This window comes from Panthera pardus, unplaced genomic scaffold (assembly GCF_024362965.1).
Source record: "Panthera pardus isolate Hobbes unplaced genomic scaffold, ASM2436296v1 HiC_scaffold_1, whole genome shotgun sequence".
NCBI lineage: Eukaryota > Metazoa > Chordata > Mammalia > Carnivora > Felidae > Panthera > Panthera pardus.
In genome coordinates this window covers 87,096,711-87,122,179 of record NW_026526654.1, presented here as the reverse complement: position 1 = coordinate 87,122,179, position 25,469 = coordinate 87,096,711, and the positions used below count along the sequence as shown (strand labels likewise).

At 45.5% G+C, this 25,469-nt stretch overlaps 1 protein-coding gene across 1 annotated transcript in view; it reads right to left on the bottom strand.

Moving 5' to 3' along the window:
• The window catches only part of SACS (sacsin molecular chaperone), an 85,003-nt gene that overhangs the window by 24,766 nt on the left and 34,768 nt on the right, over positions 1-25,469 (bottom strand). The window contains 5 exon segments of the mRNA XM_019447979.2: positions 2,609-2,755; positions 7,243-7,354; positions 10,863-10,948; positions 11,838-11,925; positions 16,482-16,632. Coding sequence (XP_019303524.2) covers positions 2,609-2,755; positions 7,243-7,354; positions 10,863-10,948; positions 11,838-11,925; positions 16,482-16,632 — 584 coding nt within the window.

The window sequence follows — 25,469 nt, the reverse complement described above, 5'->3', positions numbered from 1 at the left end:
TCGACACTCATGAACAGCTCTGAAATGTGATAGACAATTATAATTACAATGCAGACTATCAAAGCATTTCGTGTGGAAGAGCACAAACCATAAAGAGACTCTAATGCGGATTTATCTAAAAACCAACTAAATTTAGCTTCAGAAATTTAATTTCTCTGGGCATGAAACATAATGGTTTCTCTTTTGATTCCGTAAGTATCAGGCAGGGAAACTTCTAATGATTACTGAGCAAATGTAAGATGTACCTTCAGACACCCGTTAAACGAGATATGCAACGGCTACCTGGGTATTTATGCTCAATCTCCGCAGCCGCGTGAACCCAATTATGCAAAACGCAACTTCATCCCAGGCTCAAAATAAAAATTTCAACCGCAGATTCTCTGAAAAGCGGGGGAGAGAAAGCACAGCACAGCGACTGCCCGCCATGCTCCTCAGTGAGCAAAGGCCCCCGAGTGAGTCTGCAGTGAGCCCCGGGTTCGCCTCCCCCCCCCGGCCGCTCACACCGAGCACATCTCACCACGCAGAACCCAAGTGCGGTGCTGCGGGAGGCGCCCTGCGTGCACAGCGTGGCTCATAAAACTGGTACCAGCTGCTTCGCCTGATTCTCAACCAAAGACGGGATGACACTTAGACACCGGCAAAACGACTAGAATGTCAGATGCTCCGTACCTAGAGAAATTCTTCACCACGGTGCCCCTGTAAGGACTCCGTGAGAGTGATTTCGACACGTTTTTCCCCACATGCTGACATTAGCACCTAACCTTCAGGCAAGACACACGTATCAACGGTCACCAACAGCAGGCTGAGCCGTCACAAACACTGACTCCTAAGCTCTCAGCTATTTCAAGTATGAAATGTGACGTCCCCCAACCCAGCCACTAAATCGATCAACAACGTGGTCGGATGGCACTCTTGTCTGTGCTCCCTTTACCCCGTGTCCACACTCCCGTTACTTAAATTATGTCAGGGAGACTCCTGACAGTTATAAAGCATGATGTCGGACCTTTGCAAATCCTGTGATTAGAGAATAACACTCCAGTTAACACTGTCCCACATAAACGTGCTCATTCTCAAACAGGGAACAAATCCACAGCATTTGCTGGCAGTCAGCTAGACTCTCTGACTAAACAATTCATTCCTGTACAACAGTCTCCACACTCATGCAATTCACGTCGGTGCCCCCATAAAATTTTAAAACTTCCGTATGTCAGGGACCTACGGGGGTACCATGCAAATGGCTGAACACGTGAATCTTAGCATTCGTGTATGATGGTTATATAATGCTGTGATATATGATTTAATGTATTATTTACTTACAATACTATATAATAATATAAATGCAATTTAAAAAACAGGCTTAGTAAAACTGGGCTATATAGTGAGTGTGACCCTATGTCCCCCCACCTGCCAAGGGTAGTCCCAATTCAGGCCAGCTGGCCAGCTGTTTGGGAACAATACCATCCTCTTGCACTCTGACCAGTGTCCCAATGTGAACAATGAATTATATGGTCACCCTAGCTATAGCTATAGCCCTGCCAGCTCAATCCTTCCTTCTCTTTCAAGTTCAAAAGGCAAACAGAGTTTTGAAACTAAAGTGCCAATTACATTAAAAACAAAAACTTTTTATCACAAACGAGAGTAAATACCAAGAGCTTTGACTCTGGAAACATAGTCATCCATTCTTAGAGATGTCTACACCACAAGTTCCAAGTATTTCCTGCTCTAACTATGAACCAGAACCCTCATATTCTTTCTAGATTCAACACATGATTTCAAAGTAATCTTTAAAATACTTCGAAGCTGGGGGCGCCTGAGTGGCTCAGTCGGTTAAGCGTCCGACTTCGGCTCGGGTCACGATCTTGCGGGTTCTTGGGTTCGAGCTGGTTCGAACCGAGTTCTTGCGGTTCATCGGGCTCTGTGCTGACGGCTCGGAGCCAGGCTGCTTCAGATTCTGGGTCTCCCTCTCTCCCCGCCCCTCCCCCACTCACACTCCATCTCTCTCAAAAATAAATATTTAAACAAGTGCTTTAAAAAAATAAACAGAACAAAGTAAAATACTCAGAAGTTTGAGAAGAGCAAAAGTTTTATGAGGAAAATGTAGAGAAGCCAGAATCAAAGATCTTCACTTTGGCCGTCATTCAATACTGCCGGGCATTACACTTTCGTCTTTAGTCGCTTGATATTTAAAAACGTGTACAAGAAAATCTATGAACATCAGTTGGTCTGACTCAAAAGAAGTTCAGTGTAAAAATTCTGAGAGTGACAATTTGTGCAGGCATTTCAAGGGCTACATTTCAAACCTCACGTAAAGTGACTTAATAGATACTATCACACCGGTCCCACTGGACAGTGAGGACATTAACTTTCGGCATCACATGGTGACGCTTCGGTGTGGCTACCGTGGCAACTTCAGAAAACCCAAGACACGCTGATAGTTCACTGGCATATTTCTCGCCGCTGCCAGAGAATTCGGGAGATGCCTCTGAAACCGCTTTCATCTGGAAACGATGCCTTTAAAACAGTATCATCTCCAAAGTGAACCAAATAAATTACAAAACACAGGTGAAGATACTTGGCACTGGTGTGACAGAAAAGGCGAATACTCTACCTGTTATATGGTAGACAGAATTAAACCCGATCCCGAATCTTCCCACCTTCAGGGGGTCGTCCTTCTTCCTGCTCCTTGCGATCTCCTGAATGCCATGCCAGTCCTCGGGGGTGAAGACTGCATTGTTGTACACGTAGAGAGCCGGCCCTGCGGGGGAAATGCACGTGCAGGCGTTCAGAGAGAAGTAAGCCAGAGCGTTCGGCCCTCTCCCAGGAGCTTCCTCTACATAAAACCGCTTACTTGATGGCAAAAATGGAAAAAAGTGAAGGGAATGACTGAATTCTGCACCGTGATTCCAACGCTCACGGTAAAAACAAAAACGTAAGCTAACAGCAAAAATTATTAGCAGAACAAAACATTATGGCTGGTCAAAAACCCAAAAAGGAAAAATTAAGGATGTTATGATACTTAGACATCCAAACCACAGGGCACACAAGGAAATTAGTCAGAGTACACTATTACTGTGCAACATTCCTTCCTAAATAGCATGTTTAAATTTTTGTTTTGTAAATGCGATAACCTGTACGTGTACGGGAGGCCTTGTTATCTACGACAACCTTGTCAATATATTATTTCATAAGGAGGAAAATAATCCTTCAGTCATGTTAATAATCACCTTGTTTGTTTTTGTTTCCATCAGCCTTTGGATTTTTCTATTCAAGGCATTACTTGTCTAACTACTGTAATCATTAATGTGACACATTTTAAAATCAGCACCTCAGAATAATGCCACCCTGTCTCTAAAGTAGTTCCTTTAAAAAGTTCTCAAAATACTTGAATTTATAATGTGGATTTATAATTCAACATATTTTGGGGGCATCACTTTTTGAAACTTCTCTTCAGAATCTCTAACATTGTTTGAGTATGTTCAACTATAGTAATTCATCATATTTAAAAATAATTAACATTTTTCTTTTAAAAAGCTACTGAAGTAAACACACACAGTAAAGTACAAAGACCTTACATGTGTGGCCTGGATGAACTCCGACAAAGTGAATAAGCCTGTGAAGCCTCCAACTAAATACAGAGAACATTCCAGCACCCCCCAGCAGCCTCTTCGCGCGCACCTATAAATTCCAGCTCCGATACGGGGATGTTGGCCATTGTTCGCTTTACAAAAACGGCCCGACGGCTGTGTGTAAACGAGTCCAAGAAGGGAGATGAGAGTTCCCAGGCTTGTCTGAGGAGGAGAAGCCCACAGCGGGAGAAGGGGACTCTGGGGCCGGGGGAGCTGGATGTCAGACCCGGATCCACCACTGCCAACTGAATCACTTCAGGCAAACTAAAGCCACTCAGGCTCAGTTTCCTCGTCAGTAAAATAAGGATGAGAACAGCCCCGCACTCGCAGATGAGATCATACAAATGAAGGCCCCGGCCCAACGCCCAGCACAGAGGAATCACCTACACAGATGTTGTTACCAGTACGTGTAAGTATTGGCGACTAACCAAATAACTGTTCTAGGGATCTATAAAATAAGTATCGTACCACCCAAGAGCTAACGACAGCTGGTTTAGAATGGCATCCAGTGGGCAATGTCTGGTTCTGCCTCCTCCAAATCTCCGTTAGACATACCTCTGGAGACACAGAAACGGGGACCGCAAACACGGACCACACAGAACATGAGGACTGGGAGCGAGGCTCTTGCCAGAATCTAGAAAGAACCTGCGTAACTAGCAGGTCTATGGAGGGGAATTAGGAACCCAGCGGGAACACATCAGGTCACGGCGCCAGGAAGGAGGCACGGCGGGCCAGCCTGAAGGAAGACCCGCCTTCCTCCGCGCCAGCAGCCAGAAAATCCCTTGCTGCCCAGCTGCTTTTACAAAATATTTGTCAAGTTACCAAATAACAGATGCACGTTCTTAGGAATTCAAGCGGAGTGCTTCACGGGAAAAGGAATTTCCTCCTCACATCCTCGATCTTCAGGGTTTACTGACACATCAGAACTGTTCCGATGCTATACATCCACAGGTGACAGACCCCCCTGCACGTGGAACCGCCCTTACTCACTGGCTTCTGGAATATTCCTTCCACGAGGGCCAGTCAGTGTCTGAACAGGGTGGTGCACAGAGGAGCCCCCCCCCCCCCCCCCCCCCCCCCGCACAGGCAGCAGCAGAGAACTGGGTGGGTCAGCTAGACGCAGGCCCCTCACGGGCCTCCACACCCAGCACGTATCACCCAATTCTTTTTTCATGGTTTCGATCGAGGTGTTATCTGATCATACGCCTCCGGGACTCAGGAGGAAGCTGTATGTATTCCACCTCTGTGTTCATCTTGAATCTCACCAAATCTCCGCCTCCATCATGCAGATCAATTTTAAAATACCCCAATCTACCCTGATCAAAAGAACATCTCCTGGTTCTGAGAGTGAGATAACAAAAGAATAAACCTCTTGAGAGAATTTTCTCTAACAAAAGTTGCAGTTATCTGGGAAGGAAAGGTTAGCAGCAGGCCTGCAATCTACTTTCTCCTTTTAAAAGGGAATATGGAGAGAGAAGGGGGGGGGAGGGAGAGAGAGAGAGAGAGAGAGAGAACCCAGCCCAATCTCCTTGCAAACACGCTGACAACAGACCTCTGGGCAAACACACTCATGCTGTTTGCTAGCCGAGGAGTCTAGTGGAGGCTTCAGAACTTGATTATAAATAAACCTGGAATTTACAGATTTACGAGACACAACGTCCTGAAAAACTCACAAGCTACTGAACTATCGGAGAAAAACATGTACGTGTTTTATGACCGTGTAGGTGCTGGCCTTCGTGCATCATTCCGAGGCCACCTCCGCTAACTCTAGGCCCAGGTGTGCCCTAACACAGCACGAACAGACCCAGCAGGAAGAGCGGGGAGTCCGACCCTTCTCCAGCCTTCCTTCACCGTGTCTCTTAATTAACCACATCCTTGAAATCCTTACTGGTGGGACACTGGGTGAGATCTCCTCATTCTTATGCACCTGATTTGACAGACTGGTTTGTCATCTGGTTATATAAAAATATAAGAACAAGAATAAGGTGGACTGAAAAGTTCTCATTTGCAAAACTAAGTATCAATAAAGGGGAACAAAACTAAGATCCAAGATGACACCAGCTAAGACAATATTCACATCTGAACATAAAAGACAAGCTCGAATATGCAAGAACATGTAGGGCCCTCAACAAATATTTGTTAAATAAAGGGATCAGAGATCACTTCTACCTACTTTTATGTGGCCAAGTTTATTTTAAATCGGCTAATCTGATAATGCTTTCAAGAGCCCATCTACGTATACAGCTGACCCTTGAACAACACGGGTTCGAACTACACAGATTATACATGGATTTTTTTTTATAAGTTCTAAAAATGTATTTTACTTATCATTTTCCTTACATTTTCTTTCCTCTAGTTTACTGTAAGAATACAGTATAGAATATATATAGCATACAAAATATGTGCTAACCGACTGTTTATGTTCCAGATAAGATGCTCTGGTCAACACTAGGCTATCAGTGGTTAAGTCTGGGGGGAGTCAGAAGTCATACAGGGATTTTTGACCGCACGGGGTCAACAGCCCTAACCCCCATGTCCCCCCAGAGTCCACTGTACTTGATTCGGTTAAATAATTTTTATTTCAAATACTTTTCCAAATGAGGTAAAGTCAAGGCTGGAAGCAAAAATCCTAGATGCTGGGTCGGAGCCTGAAGCAAACTACTTCTAGGATCTCCTCACACTGTCCCCTTCGTGGCTCTAAGGTACACACATAATGATTAATATCAGTGTGACGCCAGCCGTAAAACGTCATCACACAGAGGAGCTCTCTTCACCCACAAAATCACTGGGAGGCAGGTTTTGTTCTTATTACCATTTAGAGGAGAGCAGACTGAAGCGAAGCGGGGCCAGGCCGTCTGCTCGGTCACGGTGAGTGAGTAGGTGGATCGGAGCGGCCGCCAGGCGAACCGGTGCCCAGGGGAGATGTGCCAGGGGGTGGGCCCGTGCGGGACCAGGACCTGAACCAAAGACCCTCCCTCCGATCCACGCCCGGTATCTTCCAACCACGGCTACAGGATCAGGAATGCCAGAACCGGGACGCCTGACCCGGCAGCCGTCATCATGAAACCGGACGACGGCAGAGGGGCCGCCTGCCCCCATCACCGAGGCAGGAGCAGCCCGGTCCACACGGGCAGCCGCCAGGCATGGCAGGTCTCCTCGCGCCTCGTCACACGACACACACGTGCAACCTGCCTGTCCCAGGTCTGACCAGAGAACGGTATATATCAGCTCTAATAAGTGTTAACTATATAACGTTTACGTAGTTAACAACAGTTTTGATCACCCTCCTAAATCCTAAAACATGTTTTCAAAAATAGAGGACCTGCACCTCTTTAAAATATATTCAGGGATGTCAGAATCAATCTTTGTTATTTTCAATAACTTTCTACCATATATAGTCATACACAGTCACATACATCCCCCATCTGACTTGTAAGTTGCACTCAAAGTTATGAACGTTCTCTTGAACACAGCACGTCCCAGAGTAGGACCGAGGTATCTGGAGTCTACTGGTCACGGTTATCTTACTGTCTTACCTTTCGTTGTCCTTATTCCCTTGTCTCCTTCAAGCCCTCTTCCCACCCACATCAATCAATAACCGATTATCGATTCTTACCCTGATATTGTGCCATATCTTTTGACCAAAGAGTCTCCGTTCCATACTGAGTTTCATCGTATAAAAATTTAACTTCTGTGGCCCCTGCATCTTCTGCGTTCTGAATTAATTCCTAATCAAGAAAATACACCAAAAAATAATATTTAATAACACAGCAATCTATTGCCCATCTTTGAACTTCCTATACTGTTTGAAAAGTAATTACATTTCAGTCACAGAAACCAACGACCGGCATCACTACCTTTAAATCCGGTGGGGATATGACTGCAAGTACCTGCCACACGCAGAGGAGAGCACGGTTGAGAGCTCGTGAGTCCCTCTCCAATGACACACTTAACATGCAACCTTTAACTTGCCATCTCCTGTCCCCCAGTACAAATCCTGACACTGTTTACAACGCTGACTTACAATCTATACAAGCCTTCATTCAAAAGAAATGACTCCACCTCTGAAAGGTGCACAGGTGGTTCTGGTTCTGGGACGGGCAGCTTGTTCTCAAGCAGCTACCAAAGACAGACCTTTATTTACCAGTCCCTTACCAAACTCACCTCTTCTGAGGAAAAATGTATCGGTTTATATGTACCGCTTAGTAGTCTGCATGCTTGAGGAATTGCAATCTGACCCTGACCCTGTCTTTCTCCTGCACTAAAGCTAAAAGCTTCTTCACAGTCAGGACTGACTCATTCCTTTCCCGTAAAGAAGGCAGCAATGTTATTTGTTTGGCGGATTTGTTTGGTGATCACACCTCTGCAGTGTAGAAAGGAAAGAGCAAACTACAAGGCTTACACACCCGTCGGTAGTCCCCCCAAAATCCTTTTTCTCAACAGCCCCAATCACTCTGGCGGGCCCACCAAAAACATGTGGGGCTCTGGTCCATCTGAAGGGAGCTCTGCCAGACTCTGAAGTAGGAGCCCAACTCTTAAAGCCAACACCGGCATCATGCATCTAAAGTAAGGAAAAGGCAACAGATGACAACTCCTGGATGAGCTCTGACACAGACTAAACCAAATCAACTGGTTTCATTTTTGATGGATGGGTCTTTAAAACACAGTAATTCAGTCTGTAATATTCACCCTGAAGGACAGGAGGAAGCAGTCAAGGATGGACGAGAAGTGAAGAGAGCTTATCCTGATCCCACGGCAATGCCAACAGCAAAGCCTTTATCACGTAGGGAAGAGATACGGTGCCCACGGGACACGACACCACCGTGGCCGAGTGAGGGCACACAGCAGAACTGGAGAGCTAATTCTGAGACCAGGGATGGCGTCAGGGTTCACCCAATGCACACCGAAAGGTGGGGCATCTTAATCCCACCTGCTGTTCAACCCCAAACACGAACATTTGAGCCATGCCCTTAGCTACGTCCTTATCATCTACAAATTCCTCCTATTTACGCAACTGTCTATTTCTAAAAGATTTTTAAGACCTATCCCTACCCTATTCAGTCTAAAAGAATCCCTAAAACATAGCAATCTTATTTACATTAGGAAATTATAATATAAAAGACAGAAATAAGAATTATCGGTAGCAAAATACAACGTTCACCTACAAAACGAATAGCACTTTAGAAGCTGGATCTTGTTTCCATTTGGATATCTGTGAGTGATTTCTGTGTATTTTAGGGAGCAGAGAGGAGGAACACTGGAGATAAAACCTGTTAAGTCCCAGGCCCCAACTAACAGTCTCAAGTTGAACAAAAAATAGGATGGGATGCTTTTTGTCAGGGGATCTCTTCCAAACTAATTCTGAGAAGAGGCAATAAATGTGCCAATTTGCATATGATCTTGGGCAAGTCACTACACTACGTCCAGACTTGTTCCAGCAAACATCACAGAGGACAGTGACCTGAGTGTAGGTAATTTCTATGATTCCTATTAATTAAATCTCTAACTGCCGAATTCAACCACAACATCCAAAGAACAGAGATGATATCGAGCCGGCTCGCACACAAATGCACGCAGTAAGAAGAGCGAAGGCCCGCGGGCTGCTTGCCAACTTTAAGGTGTACAAAGACCTCGCCCAAGCCCCTGCCCTGTGTCCCCTCAGTCCCCAGTCACTTGCTTCTGAACTGACGAGCCCCTACTCCCATTACCACCAACTAAATCTTCACTTAAAGTCGCTTAGCTTTGGGGCACGTGGGTGGCCCAGTGGGTTACATGTCCGACTCTTGGTTTCGGCTCAGGTCATGATCTCACAGTTCGTGAGTTTGAGCCCATCGGGCTCTGTGCTGACAGTGCGGGGCCTGCCTGTGGTTCTCTCCCTCTCTCTCTCTGCCCCTCCCCTGCTCACTCACTCTCTCTCTCTCTCTAAAAATAAATAAACTTGAAAAAAATTTTAAATGGATTCTATTCACCTCTGTCTACCCCCTGACAATCCACACTTTTCCCATACTGTCCTAGCATCTTGAAATAAAACAGTTTCCAAGCTCACTTTCTGTGAACCTTCTGTGAACCTATGCTGAAAGATGACCTTAATTTGCTCCAACATACCGTCATTAAAATCACTAACAATGGGAGCAATCTGCAACCAGCACCTTTCCAAGAACAACTACTTAAGTTCAGTTAAATACACCTAATCCTTACTTTCTAGAAACTTACCATCCAAACTAAAACATATAATGAACACCAGGATATGAAAGGTAATAAACATTAAAATAAATTAGGGGGAAGAAAAATGCATAGCAGTTGATCTACTTTTACAGTTAATTGAGGAGGTTTCTTATGAAGCTTAAACACCAAATAATTTTTGCACGTTCTTCTATTAGTGGTTTCTTTTATGGTTGTTTGGTTTTTTGGTTTTTGGTTTTCAGTGAGTGTATTCAAACTAAAAGAATACACTGTAAATAGAAATAAACAACTAAAGTCATTTTGTAGCAACGTGGATGGAACTGGAGAGTGTTATGCTAAGTGAAATAAGTCCTACAGAGAAAGACAGACACCATATATTCTCACTCTTATGTGGATCCTGAGAAACTTAACAGAAGACCAGGGGGGAGGGGAAGGAGGAAGAAAAAAAGGTTAGAGAGGGAGGGAGCCAAAACATAAGAGAACTCTTAAAAACTGAGAATAAACTGAGGGTTGATGGGGGGTGGGAGGGCGGGGAGGGTGGGTGATGGGCATGGAGGAGGGCACCTTGTTGGGATGAGCACTGGGTGTTGTACAGAAACCAATCTGACAATCAATTTCATATTTAAAAAAAAAAAGAAGAATTAAACCTCTTTCTAAACCCAGGGGTCAAATGTGCTCATGGCCCCTGAATGTGGGTTTGAATTATTTTGTCCATTCGGTCAACCGGTTGGTTTGCAGTGGCCCCACATGATGTTCCACAAAAGTTATAAAATTACATTATGTATTTACATAAGATTATTGAAAAAAGCGTTCCTAGAGCCACACTGTGCTTGACTACAGCAGCCAGCAACTGAGCGGGCTCCTTTGCCTCTGAACCCTCGCGTACTTACGACGGCCGCACTCGCAGCCCGGCCGAGCCAGCAGGTGCGGAGGGAAGGAAGTGCAGCTGTTCAAATCTAGACAACGTGTTTCAAAAGTTAAACGCCACCGGGACTCCCAACTCTTTTTTTTTACCAAAGTAAATTCACACACGTATACAACACACGCCCCTACCTTAAGGATCTGTCCTCCTTCCGGATATCTTCTTAAAATGTCCTTGAGAAAATCAACAAGCGGTGGGGTTGTTTGACCAAACCGACCTAAAGCACAGAACGCACTTAAAAACTGATTTTAGAAGAAAAATCCCCCGGCTGTTGCCCACGTGCTGTTTGGTTCCAAGACCTAAGGAAACTTGGACAAGTTATGACTTCACATGAGTTGTCGCAGCTCTCAGCTCTGAACATCTACCTGGCTAGACACAGTACAGAGCAGAGCGGACTCATTTATCAAATCTCCACCTTTTTAATCAAAGTACAAAATTCGGTTTTTAAAAAAGGCTCACAAACAGACCATATATCACAAAAGATTATTCATTCAAAGTCGGAGAGCATGGGGCGGGCTGTCGCCAGGTTCCAGAGCAAGCGAAGTCAAAGGCAGTCTTTTGTGGGTGCTCTTGCCGCTAAGAAATAAGCCAGAGATAGTGGTGGCTACTGGGCCATTGTTGATATTCTCAAACTCAACTGACGTTCTGATTACGCTGAAATCGGCCCAGTCACTGTCCCAATAGCTGTCCAGTTCAAATACCCGTAAGCATTTCCTCACCGAGAGATGCTTAGAATTGACTGACCCGGTGACCTTCAGAGAGCTGACAGGGAAGTATAGAGAGGACGGGGAAAGGGAAGTAACTTCTCAGACGCACAGAAAAACACACAAACAAAACTGGGCGTAAAATAACGAAATCATCACTACAAATTTATCTGCATCGTCGGGGTACAGCACCCAGCAGGCCCAAGCCCGGGCAGGACTCTGCTTCGCAGGGTACTACACCCCACACGTTCTCATAGAAAATTCGCTAGCTCCGCCCACCCTGGTTTTCCAGCCTGATACAGCCTCATCACATCCCGTGGAATATACCTTCATTGCACGTTTAAAACATAACCGTTATGCAACTAAAAACGGCACAGGCTCCTGGTAAAAGCAGTGCAATACCTCCCCCTTTTAAGCCTTTTGATTGAAGGTTTACAAAAAGATGACAGTTTCTGAAAGTCAGATCTCCAATCTTGATCCAGTCAGATAACTGAAAGAAAAGAAAAGAAAAGAAAACAGTATGTATGAAGAGCAACGTTGTTCACTCAAAACTACCTCCATCATTTTTCTCACTTAAGAAATAATGCTTGTTGACCTTTCTTATTAGGAAATCAGTTACTGTGGACAAGTGAACATTTCAAAGAACAGAAATCTAGTCAAAAAGTTTCCTTAAAACCTGACAGGACTTTTCCTTAACTCATTACAAAACAGATAAAGATACATATCTGCTTTGAAACAACGTAAACTTTTAATGATAAATCGGGATCGTCAACATAATCAAAATCTTCCTTTTTACATTTCCAAAATGTACCGCTCAGAAGCCAAGGCCAGATCAACCTGTTCCCCAGCACTCCTCAAGTGCTAAGATGGGATGACCTCTCACACGTCAACAGCCTGCAAAAAGTCACCCAAAAGCTCACCTGCAAGAATCTTCGTAACTTAACACTCCCCGACAGGGTGCGAATGACATCATTCACCGTATCAAAAAGTCAGTGTTTCCAACTGTCTACCATCATCCCACACAGAGATCCTCCAAGGTTCCTAAAGCTCAACCCGTCAAAAGTGACCTCACTGGGTTTCCTTCCAAACCCTCCTCTGCCATCTTTTATTGTATATTTCTATTAATAGGGGCACCTTCTACCTCTGCACCTCGGAGGGAACGCGGGAGAAGCGCTCTCTCTCTCTCTCTCTCGCTCTCTCTCACTCTCTCTGCAAACCACATGGCCAATTAACCTTCCAGGTGCTACCAGGTCCATCCCCAGCTTCCCTCAGACCTAACTTGCTCTTCTCCGTTTCCAAGTGCTCATGCTCAGACTCTCAGTATTTCTTGGATTTTTATGACAATCTCTCATCTGGCCTCCTTACTTTCTGTGTATCATCATTCTAGTCCCCATTTCTAAAACACAAATACTTATCATTTACATGTATTACATATTATATAGTATATATATAGTAGTATATACTATTATAGTATAGTATATATAGTATTATATACGTATAATATATACAATATATAATACTATATGTATGGTATTATATGTAATAATTATATACAATTTATATTATATATAGTATTTTATATATATATATATATATATATATATATATATATATACACACACACTCCCACTGAATCTTAAAGCAAGCCTGTAAAAACTAAAAACTCCCTGCACAGGAAATATGAATAAGAATCATCCTAGCAGTACCGTTGCTAACCACAATTATTTTAGAAACAACCCCAATTCTATAACATATTGACAGAGCGGAACATCATCCAGCAATGAAAAAATGGGTTAACTAAGCTGCACATAACTCTGGGTGAATATTCATAACATAATACTGACTTTAAAAAGATAACTCCAAGTTACCACATATAGAATAATAAGCTTATAAAGTTCACAAAGAACTAAAAGTAAACAGTGTATCACACAGGTTATAGACTTAGGTTACAGACCCACACATACACATATATGGATATATGTGTTCCTAGGTATACATATGTACACACATAAATATACACACTTATGATAAAACGACTGAAACAACCAGAAAAAAGGCAACAGAATAATAAATGCAAAGGGGTAAGGGAAAAGAGGCACACGGGCTGGGGCGGAGAGGAGCACACAGGTAAATACAAACTACCAACAGTGTTCTTCTCCAGTTGGATGATGTCATCAAAGTTGTTCATTCCATAGTTAGTTAATTAACCACTTAATTACTAAGTGAGAGCCATGCATAAACCAAGGATTACTAGTCCAATTTAGCACAGCTGAGGTTTATCTGAAGGAAGAAAGGCAGGAAGGGAGGAAGGGAGGCAATTTTTAATGCAGGAAGAAGTCTGCAGGTCTTAAAGAGGCCTTGAACAGGAAGAAGACAGGGTAGAATCGCGTTCGTAAACACAGATGTAACTGGCTACGGGAGCCTGACAGCGAATGCTTTTGGTGCAGTGTCATCAGTGACCTGTCCACAGGGAAGTGATTCTCCCAAAGAGAAATCGAGCAGCACAGATAACTGACCTCAGCAGGGCTCTCAGCTTTCCCCTCCGGAGTCTGCCAAGATTAAGGAATCTGGCTTGGGCCTCTCTCCTTCCTAGACCCTACACCGCTCCAACCAAGCAAAGTAACATTGGTCCTACTCCTCTCCAGAGGCAATGAAATCTTAAAAGTTGCCCAGTTAAGTCTTTAGTATTCAGACTTAGTATATAGACTAGTATACAGACTCCCTCAAAAACTTCAGAGATGATCATTTTCATGGACTATGAAACAACTCTTTCCAAATTATTAAGCAAACAATACGATAGTAATTACAACCTGGATCTCCCAACCCTTCTGCCTTTGTTCAGTTGTCAAGGACACAAGGAGGTTCTAAGACTCAAGAGGTGACAGAAAGGACATTTTTGATCAATTAAAAGACAGGAAAGTCAAGTCATGCTTCACGCCTCCTAGTTTGAGGCTCGACCACATTCGGTGCAGAGGAAACAGCTATAATGAGACAGTCTCTTCATCAGACCGGAGGCAAAGTGAAGAACTTACAAATTCCACTTCCAGGCCAGGGAAGGCAAAAGAGGGACGAGGACAATGAAGGTGGCGGATGGCCCGGAAAGACTGAGGACTGAGAAAGTGCCTGATGCCAACTATGTCCCAAACGGACCCAAACCCGTGAGTGACAAGGAGTCCTCAACAGCTTTTGCTTCCTGCTCACCCTGACATATTTAGGATTCCATTATCTCTGGGTCTGACTCAAGGCTTGTGAACATCCCTGGCGAGACCTTCTGCCTCTCCACATCTACCCCTCTACCCTGCGCACATGCACACACGCACATCCATTTGTACCAACTGCCGTAATCACATCTTTCCAAAGCCTCCTGTATATCCTTTCCTTCTAGTTTCACTGTGACAGTCGGTCACGATCTAGAACCTCACTAGCTCAGGACAGCACAAGCTTCCTGACCAGACCCCCCCTCACCCAGCCACTCAGTCTGAAACTCTCTATGCACCACGGCCACATTCACTATCCCATACCAATGCTTTGCACAGACGCCTCCAAAAGCACTTCTACGGGCAAGACTGAGCCACGACTGAGCCTCAGGGTTTGACCACGTGTAGGGGACGAGATGGCAAAGCAGACCCAGAGGAATAACCAAAGAAGTGGGTACAGAACCAGGAGACTATAGACAGGAAAGCTAAGAGACAGAGGTGGGCCCAGAGAAAGAGGTAAGAATGACAAATATTTATAGAAGAATAAGCTTCTTAAAAAGTTCATAATTTGCTCCTCAATTCTGTCCAAAGTCCTCTAACGAGTCACAGGTCTATGTGCTACCAAATACGTAAGAAGGGCTGAGCTGTGGAGGAACATAAGACCAGTTTAACTGTGAACCCGTGTCTAAGTGGTCAAGAGACCATGGTGTGGACCCAGGTACACACACGGTCAAGATTACACTGAGGGATTGAAAAATACCAATGTTTGTACCGGATACAAATCCGAGACTTGTAAGGTCATTCTGTGTGGCTCAGTATTCCTTGTATATCTGTTTAACATTTTTTTTTGCCTCTTCTAAATCCTGGAAAGGCTCTTTTATCTTCTAAAAAGTGAAGGTATTTATTAGGATAAAAGAATGGGTTAATTTTCAGTAAAATGTTTCCATTTAACTCCTTTAAGGAAATTAAGTTTTTTCACAACTTAAAGAATATATAGATCACAATATGAAATAGTCCCATCTTTCAAAGTTTTTATTGAAGCCATTCATTTGCACCCCAGAAATTTTAATGGGAAAGAACAGTTTCTATAATATAGTCTGAAGATCCTTTGCCTAAATTTCTGTGATTCAAAACTGGGGGGGGGGGGGGGGGGGGGTGAAGGTGAGGATTATTCCAGTAAAGTATACAACACAATTAGAAAAATCTGGGGGCACCTGGATGGCTCAGTCGGTTAAGCCGCGGACTTCAGTTCAAGTCATGATCTCACCGTTCATGAGTTCGAGCCCCTCGGCGGGCTCTGTGCTGACAGCTCGGAGCCTGGAGTCTGCTTCGGATTCTGTGTCTCCCTCTCTCTCTGCCCCTCCCCCACTCGTTCTCTCGTTCTCTCTCTGTCTCTCTCTCTCCCTCCCAAAAATAAAAGATTAAAAAAAATTTTAACACACACAAAAAAAAGAAAAATCTGAGTAATGGTTAAGTCACTTCAAAACAAGTAAACCAGCACAAAAACCCTCTGGCTACAATGCCCATCGAAAAAGTACCTTAATTTCAGGAAGTGAAGATTCAGACAAAACGGCGGGCAGGGGGCAGGGTGACACAAACGCTGAACCGGCAGCTCCATTAAAATTGCCACTCGCGAGGGGAAACCCCGTGCGCTTCTTGACCGTGTTACTCACAAAGCATCACGTCCCGGGTGATCGCTAAAGCCACCTCTGCCCTCCACGACGCGAGAATGAAACCCGCCCGGTTTCCGTCTCAGCGAGCCCACTGACTTAGCAAGTGGATGCGCTACAACCCCGAGCACAGAGGCGGGCCCACCGTCCTACAGGGAGCGGGGACCGGCGCGCCGTACCTCCCTGTCGCCGAGCCACAGCCGCTGCTCCGACACCGGGAAGCCCGTCTCCGCCAAGATGCGCTCCTTGATGTCGCGCACGGTCCAGGACGCCCGGACGGCCACGGTCCTGCAGCCCACGCAGCCGGGGAGGACGGTCACCCGGAGCCACCTGTGCAAAAGGCAAAGGGACCTTCAGTGGGGGCCACGTGGGGGCCCTCCCGCGCGGGGTCTCCGGGGGGGAGGCGGGGAGCCTCGCGGCCCTGGGCTCGGCCCGGCCCGGGCGGGGTTACCTGTCCCCCATCGCGAGCGTCCCGGCCGAGCGCGGGCCCGCGTCCGTCCCAGCGCGCCGCGCCCGCTCACGGCCGCCTCCGCCGCCCCGAGAGGCCCGGGGCGGGCGCCGAGCGCGGGATCCTCATGGCGCAGGCGGGCGCCGCCCCGGCCCGGCTCAGCCGCATCTCCGGGAGCGGCGGCACGAGCCGAGCCGAGCTGGAAACGCGAGAGGAAGCGGCGGCCGCGGAGGCGGGGCGGGGCGAGGCCGGCGGCGGCGGCGCGCTCCCGGCCGGCGGGGCCCCAGGAGGCGCCGCCCGCGGGCACGCGCCCGCCCGCCTGGACCGTTAGCCGCGTGGGCGCCCCGCCCTGCCCGCAGGCCCCGCCCCGCCGCCCGCAGGCCCCGCCCCGCCGCCCGCGTTCGCCGTGGCGCCAAGGCCCGAGGACTTGAAACACTTAAGAGTCCGCGCGGCGCCCTCGCGGAGAAGGCGCGTGCGTTTTCCCCGGCGGGGTTCAACAGGGCCGTGAGGGGCGCAACTCGACATTCCTGGGGCCTACGCCTCCGTCGCCTTTAATGACTTTTCATCCCTGGCAGCGTCTCCAAATAAGACTTCTGGTGGCCTCGCAGGCACAAGCTACCGCCGTGGTGGCTGCGGAAAGAAGAGCCTTTCGCGGTTTCGTGATTGTTTTTAAGGCACAAAAGTAGGATCAATGATTCGGTCTGCTGGAGGAAGGAGCAGTAAGAAAGTAATAGAAAGTAATAGATGACGATATACATAAACGTATTCTATGCCGTGTTGAAATACACGTAACTTATTTTGGCCATATTTCATGGTTGGTAGCCTGTTTTCCCATGACGCCTGCAAGCTCCTTGATATCAGAAACAGGCCTTAAGAGTTGGTGGAGGGGCCCCTGGGTGGCTCAGTCGGCTAAGCGTCCAACTTTGGCTCAGGTCATGATCTCACAGCCTGTGGGTTCGAGCCCGGCAGCAGGCTCTGTGCTGACAGCTCGGAGCCTGGAGCCTGCTTCTGATTCTGTGTCTCCCTCTCTCTCTTCCGTTCCCCCACCCACGCTCTGTCTTTCTCTGTGTCAAAAATAAATAAACATTAAAAAAAAAATTTTTTTTTTAAGTTGATGGAATCACCCAAGAGGAACTAATGTTGCCTTGTAATTTGAAAGCGTGCTAGCTTGACGAAGCTTCAGAACATACCATTATTTTCCTCTGGCTTATTTCTCAGAGGTAAGGATGAGACCCATCAGGGGCGGGGGGGGGGGGGGGGGGGGGGGGGGGAGGCGGAGGCAACATCTATTACGACAATTCAAAGGCTATGTCCTGAGGAAGTAAACTTCTGTGCTTCTTGTTTAATACCAGGAATAGAATTAAATTTTAGTGTTGGCGCAAAAAAAAAAATGATATTAATGACGTTTTCAGTTATCACTTTTCCCCCTCTTGCACAAAAAAATATTACTCAGAACTAGTTATCAGCAATAATAGAGTACCCATACAGAATATTCCATCCCTTCCTTCTAACCACATTTAAAAAGGAAAGGCTGGGGTGCCTGGTAGCTCAGCCGGTTAAGGCTGGGACTCTTGATATTGGCTCTGGTCATGATCTCACCATTGGTGGGGCAGAGCCCCGCATCAGGCTCTCTGTTGAGAGTGCACAGCCTGCTTGGGATTCTCTCTCTGCCTCTCATGCTCCCTCCCTCTCTCTCTCTCTCCCCCCTCTGACCTCTCCCGCTCTCGTGCGCACTCTCTCAAAATAAATAAACATTTTAAAAAGGAAAGTCTGTAAATCATGCAGCTCTTCCCCTACTTGGAACGAGTACGCACAGTCAATCAGAGAAGAGGCCAGAAAACCCTAATGGATGAATATTTGCTTTCTCAATCAGACAACACTGTACATGCAAATGCATTAGAATATCACCAAGGAGAAAATCTCACTGAGCTGCTGAGCACGATCCCCCAGGATAAATCCTCCACGCATAAATCCTTTGATAACCCCCGGGTCTACCTGCTTTCCTTATGCTCTCTCCTAGGGAGACAGGCAAACGTGATGTGGTACAGAATTAAAGCCTTGAGGAAAAGAAAGGCCCCTAATGGAGGGGATTTCACAAGAAGTGAAGCAGATCTGGCTGGGAAAGGGGGCTGATCGTAAGTATCTTCGAACATTTGGAGTTCGAAGTATATTCAGGATACACTCTAAAGCGTTAGTCTGCATGGGAAATATAAATCTGGAACTCAAACAAGATGTCAAAGCTAAGGATATAGGTTTAGAAATCATTTGTTTAATCATTCAGATAATATTTGTTAAACCCCTCCTCTGTGCTAGATGGACACATTTCTAAATGACGGGAATAAACAATGAACAAAACAAAGTCAACATCTCATGCTTGCATTCTAGGGAAGGAAGCCGATTAATAAATAGACAAAGGATATATGAATTCCTCCTATGGTGGCAGCCAAGTAGGGATAAGTAGTATTTAAAGGTGGGGGGAGGGAGTTGGGGCAGGACAAGATAAGAGAGGAAAAGAGCTAAGATGGCCGTAGAACTTTCTAAATGACATGTGAGAAGAGGCCTGAATGAAACACAGGAGAAGGAAATTATCCAGAAGGAGGTTATATGAGAAGGAAGGGGGGCAGAGCAACACTTGTAGCCCATGCATCCATCATCTCTGACCTGGATTTGGGGTCATCCCTCCCTACTTGTTGCCTCCCCTCTATTTCTCTCCTCTCCAACCCATGCCCCAACTGGCCACAAAACCAAAGTTGGAACTGATGTCTGTTCTGTTTGCTGATAGCTTCCCAGAGCCTAAAAGAGGTCCTCACACAGAATAGGTGTGCAGTAAATATGAAGAAAGGAAGGAAGTATTGAGGGAGGGAGGGAGGCAGGGAAGGAAGGAAGGAAGGAAGGAAGGAAGGAAGGAAGGAAGGAAGGAAGGAAAAACAGAAGAAGGAAGAAAGGACAGAAGGAAGGAAGGAAGGAAGGAAGGAAGGAAGGAAGGAAGGAAGGAAAAACAGAAGAAGGAAGAAAGGACAGAAGGAAGGAAGGAAGGAAGGAAGGAAGGAAGGAAGGAAGGAAGGAAGGAAAAACAGAAGAAGGAAGGAAGGAAGGAAGGGAGAAAGGAAGGAAGGAAGGGAGGGAAGAAGGAATTACATAAAGGAAATGAGGGGAGAAAGAAAGGGAGGAAAAGGAATAAATAAATATCTGGAAAATACAGAAAAGTAGATAAAAGCTCAAACATTATACATAATTCTAACACCCCAATACGAACAACATTTTTATGGCCATTAATTTAAGGGCTTTTTATATGATTACAGTAATATTATGGGTACACAGTGTTTTTCCTATTTTTATCACTGTAATAACTGTATTTCTAATAATTGCCGAATTTTCCATTGAGAAGAAATATCTTGGGCTACTCAACCCTACTGATAAATACAAGGGCATTTTAATTTTTCAGAAGTGCACAGACCAATAAATATCTTTGTTCATGAACTTTCACCACTATTTAAGATGAGAAAGAAGTTTGTAAAAATGATGCATTCCAGTAAATGTCTAGCTGAGCCCTAACTCATTCTGTAGGAGTATATTATAAAATTCAGAACAGCAAAAGCCAAAACCATAGTCTCTTCTTTTAGAATGAGTCCAGACACAATAAAAAAAAGGGGGGGGGGGAGTCCTGGGACCATCCTTTCAGCCTATTTCAGTTGTAGAGACGAACAAATAAAATTATTTTATTGCACAAGCCAGATTCAGCAGGACAGAAGCAGAAAACAATGTTGTTCTCTCTCACGAGCCCTGTTTTAATTTGTCCTGATACTTATTTCTTTCCCTTTCCCTGGATGACAGAGGATGGCAGGGCTTGGACCCTAGATTCCCCATCACTCCTGGATGATAAAAATTCTCCAGTTCCTTCCAGTCCCTAAAATGACTCATCTTAGTAATTGAAAACCCTCTCCAGGGTAACAACCAAACCACCAGTCCAATCCAATGTAAAAAATTCTGAAATAGTAACCGGGCTTTATTCCGTCTCACCAAGTCAACTGCAGTGTGGAAACGTAGCTCAAGGCTGAGCTAATTTCCCCTGAAACAACACTTTGTGGTTTTATGAAATGGAATGTGCCTGATAGCATGTCTTTGATCAGAGGGAAACAAGAAATTAGTCCCTTCTGGGGAATGTGCACCAGTTATGTAAAGACCGAAGAGTGACAAATCATTGTTCCTTTGTTTAATGAGTCAGCGTAAGGCTGTTTGGCTTGAAAATAAAAAGATGAGAATATTGTGGATATGTGAAGTCCTAGAAGAATGAGTAAAACCTTAAGCCAAACAGAAAAAGGAAAAAATCTCTCAGGGAGAAAAAATAGGACCTCTAAAATCATGGAGTCAAAAAAATAGCAATAAAGCTGAGGCATCCCAAGTAGCTTCCTATGATGGAATCCGAGGGGAGGATTCACGCAAAGGCACAGAAATGGGATCCGAGAGCACCTGCAGGGATACCATGGAATCCTTACGCTACATCTGCAGTTACATGAGGGGAATGGGAGCCACTTTCGGATTTGAATCAGGTTAGGTGATATAATTTGCATTCTAGAAAGACTGAGGATGACTTGGAAGGAGGCAAACTTAAAATAGGAACAAAACCAAGAAAAAAATGCTATCTGTGAGATGAAAACCTTCAAGAACAGTATCAATCACGTGGATAAAGTGCCCGTAGGATTTGACAACGAGGAGGCCATTGTTGGTTGACCTCTATGCTCCAGAACCTGCAAGAATTTCCTGATGACTGTGGGATCAAGTTCAAGTTATCCTGCATGGACAAGGCCCATCACAACAGAGCCCTGGTCAACCTTCTCAAATTCCTCTGAGGCCACCCCACTGTCTGTCTCCGTGACCAGCTGATAGTAACACGTAAACGTTATGGAATACTTACTATGTGCCAAACACCTACTAAAATCCTTATGTGACTTAGCTCATTGGATCTTCCCCCCAAACCCTACAAAGTACATAAACCCTTAATTTCCAGGCAAGGAAAATGGAACCACACGCCTTACTTGTAGCTGCACAGCTGTCAGTGGGCGAGCCAACTCCATGAGCCCGAGCCCTATCACTATTAAACTATAATATTCACAGAATACAATCACTTCACATGGCCTCGCTGCCCCCTGCCTGCACTGTCCTCACCTACTTGCAGTCCCCTTCCCATCACTTTCCATCTGATAAATCTCTAAGTCGTCCTCCAAGATTGACTACTTGTCCCAGATTCCCCCGTCTCTTCCGGGCTCCTTCTTTCTGCATAACGTGTGCACTGCATATTCACTGTTGGTATTATAGCACATATCATGTTTTTTAGTAACTATGACTCATTTTTATTCATTGCAATGGGAGCCCCATTGCACTCCTCTTGGTACCCCAAGGGCCTAGTACAGAATACTAGCCATGACTGTTGCTGAGATGTTTGAGATGAATGAACAGGCTGCATATAGGGAAATAGCAACTTCATTCCTAACATCAATCAGGCTTTGTTTTGTTTTGCTTTGGGGTCTGTTCAAAATGCTTTGGGCTGCAAGTAACTGATTCCCCGACTAGCAGTAGCTAAACTGATAATGGTTTGTTTTTCTCACGGGTCAGGAAGTCTAGAGGAATGCCATTGTTCACCAGTCTCAAGACCAGCATTCCAGTGATGTTTTGGGACTTTCCTTCCTCGTCATAGAATGGCTCATCCAGTTCTAATACTTCCATATTCAATGTAGGAGGAAGGGAGAAAGGGAGAAAGGGAAGAAAACAGTTTTACCTCTTTTATCATAAAAACAAGAATGTTCCCACAGACTCCTGCTTCTCATTGGCCACCCCTAGCTGCAAGGAAGGCGGGGAAAACCAAGCCTCTACAATACAAGGTTCTAGAAGGAGAATAGGGATTTGCAAGTGACTGTTGGATCAGCCTACAACATTATCTACAACATTGCTCTAATATACATGGCAAATGTATTTCTTCTAATGTTTATTTATCTTGAGAGAGACAGAGACAGAGAGCAAGCAAGGGAGGGGCAGAAAGAGAGGGAGACACAGAATCCGAAGCAGGCTCCAGGCTCTGAGCTGTCAGCACAGAGCCCCATGTGGGACTCGAGATCACAGACTGTGCAAGATCATGACCTGAGCTGAAATCGGACGCCCAACTGAGTCACCCAGATGCCCCGGCAAATTTATTTCCAAAGTGTCTACAGAAATATTGGAAAACAATGTAACGGGTAAGTTTTCATAGCCTGATTAGTGACATACCAAGGCACATCTTTTGAAAGGATAGTAGGAGAAGTGTTTCATGCAACTAATCTTTCGCTGCCTTGGGATGGGGATTTGGGTAAATCCTATGATTTTTCTGTTCACTTTTCTATAATGACAGTCCCTAAAGTCATTTTAAGTTGCAAAACAGAATTTCAATTCTCTCATTGGGATAAGTTCCAGGCAAAATCATTAGATAAAATTTCAACCTTACGTCTTCATTCAAAGGTCACCTTCCTCTTTCTGTTGCCATCACCACCCCACGCTAAGTAAGACCCGTTGTCAGATGCCGCCCACCTTCCAGGAGGCGAAAGCTGTGGAGCCAGGAGAAGGCAGGAGGACGGGCTGTTCGTTGGCTGTGTGGATCTGAGCCCTACGGGTCTGGCAGGTGATTAAGCTCACCATTTCTCCCGTGGGACTCTTGGGGAAGTCCTGTCACTGGGGACCCCAGCGGGAGTGGGGAGCGGGCAATGCCTCTCTCCACTGAGTGATCACTCACGACTGCTTCCACAACCTTCTGGAGTCCACGCCACCTCCCACCCCTTGCTGTTCTGGCCCTACCTCAAGCAAACCGCATCGAAGAGGCCCCGACCTGATGCTGTCCCACATAGTTCAAGTGTGTTCTATGGAAAATTCTCTCCTGTCCCTTGCCCAGCAAGCTTGGGCAGTGCAGGCCAGAGACCACGATGGCCGCCTGCTGCCTCAGAGTGCTTGGTCCCCAGGCCTGAACTGGCCTTGAACCCAGTCCCAAGTTCTTCCTGTGGTTCACCAGGCTTGATGTAAAGGAGATAAACCCCTCTAATCCTGTCCACTTGGCAACATCTTTCTCCAAAGAAATCGGTAGCAAACTTCTCTTCCCTCCCTATACTCTCACTAAAGGGGATCACACAACAGGTCCTGAGGCTCTTTGTAATTGTATATGAGGGAACGTCTGTCCCCCAAACACTTTCCAAACTGAGGTAGGAAGCACTTACTTTTAGCACTTTTTTACCTTCAATACGCATCAGCCATCGGAATAATTCAAATTGCGTTCACAGAGACCAACAGAAAAAAATACAGAATAGCATGTAAATCAAAAGAATATATACGCGAGACATGCATCATTATATATTCATCAATGCAAAATTCAAACACCACAGTATACCAGAACCATGGCAGTTAAACAAAACACCAGCTCCTATGAGGCTCCCATTCATAATGGGGAGGCAGAAAATAAATAAATGCACAGATATATAATATGGAAAGCAGAAATAAGGCCTATGATGAAACATGGTGGGCAAGGGATGGAACGTGGCATGGGTCGGGGTGCTGTCATCTGAGAACAGAACCGAATATGCAAAGTGAAAAAGCATAGAGAAGGAAGCCTCGGGATGAAGCTGGTGATTGAGAAAGCAACCCTTACCCAAAGGCAAAGTGTATGATCTCTTCCCCATAGGAAACAAAATCTGCTATTCTAGTTCACTCTGTTTAACTCACCTCACCTTATTCCCGTAACTCTGCTTCAAATATTTTAAATTAAGAAAGTACTCATCAGAATCCTAAGTATTTCACCCACTACAAATTTCTAAATGGAGTATCTCTTCTAAAGCCAATTAAACTATTAAAATGAGGTATTCATCCAAATGATGAATATTTTGTTTCATATTGGTTTTCTCAAGCTTATTTATTAATTTTGAGAGAGAGAAAGACAGCATGCGTGCGAGTAGGGCACAGGGAGAGAGATTGGGAATCCCAAGCGAACAGCACGGAGCCTGACATGGGGCTTGACTGCATGAACCATGAAATCATGACCTGAGCCCACATCAAGAGCTCAACCAACTGAGCCACCCAGGCGCCCTTATTTAATATTGGGTTTTTGTTTCATGTTTATTTATCTTTGAGAGACAGACAGAGAGACAGAGACAGAGTGTGAATAGGGGAGGGGCAAAGAGAGAGGGAGACACAGAATCTGAAGCAGGCTCCAGGCTCTGAGCTGTCAGCACAGAGCCTGACGCGGGGCTCGAACTCACAAACCACGAGATCATGACCTGAGCTGAAGTCTGAAGCTTAACCAACTGGGCCACCCAGGTGCCCCTGATATTGGTTTTATTTTTATTTTATTTTTTAAATCTTTTTTTAATGTTTATTTTTGAGAGAGAGAGAGAGAGACAGAGTGCAACTGTGGGAGGGTCAGAGAGGGGGGAAGACACAGAATCCGAAGCAGGCTCCAGGTTCTGAGCCATCAGCACAGAGCCCGACGGGGAGCTCGAACTCACGAACCCCAAGATCATGACCTGAGCTAACGTGGGACGCTCAACCGACTGAGCCACCCAGGCGCCCCTTAACATTGGTTTTAAATTCACTCAGTGAGACTTCAAGGCGAAGCACTTCGTCTTTGTCAATATTCGTACAAGCGGCCAGTGGGTGCACCACGTTGTGTGTGCAGTGGTGAGTGTGTATGTTTGGGCGTGTGGAAGAC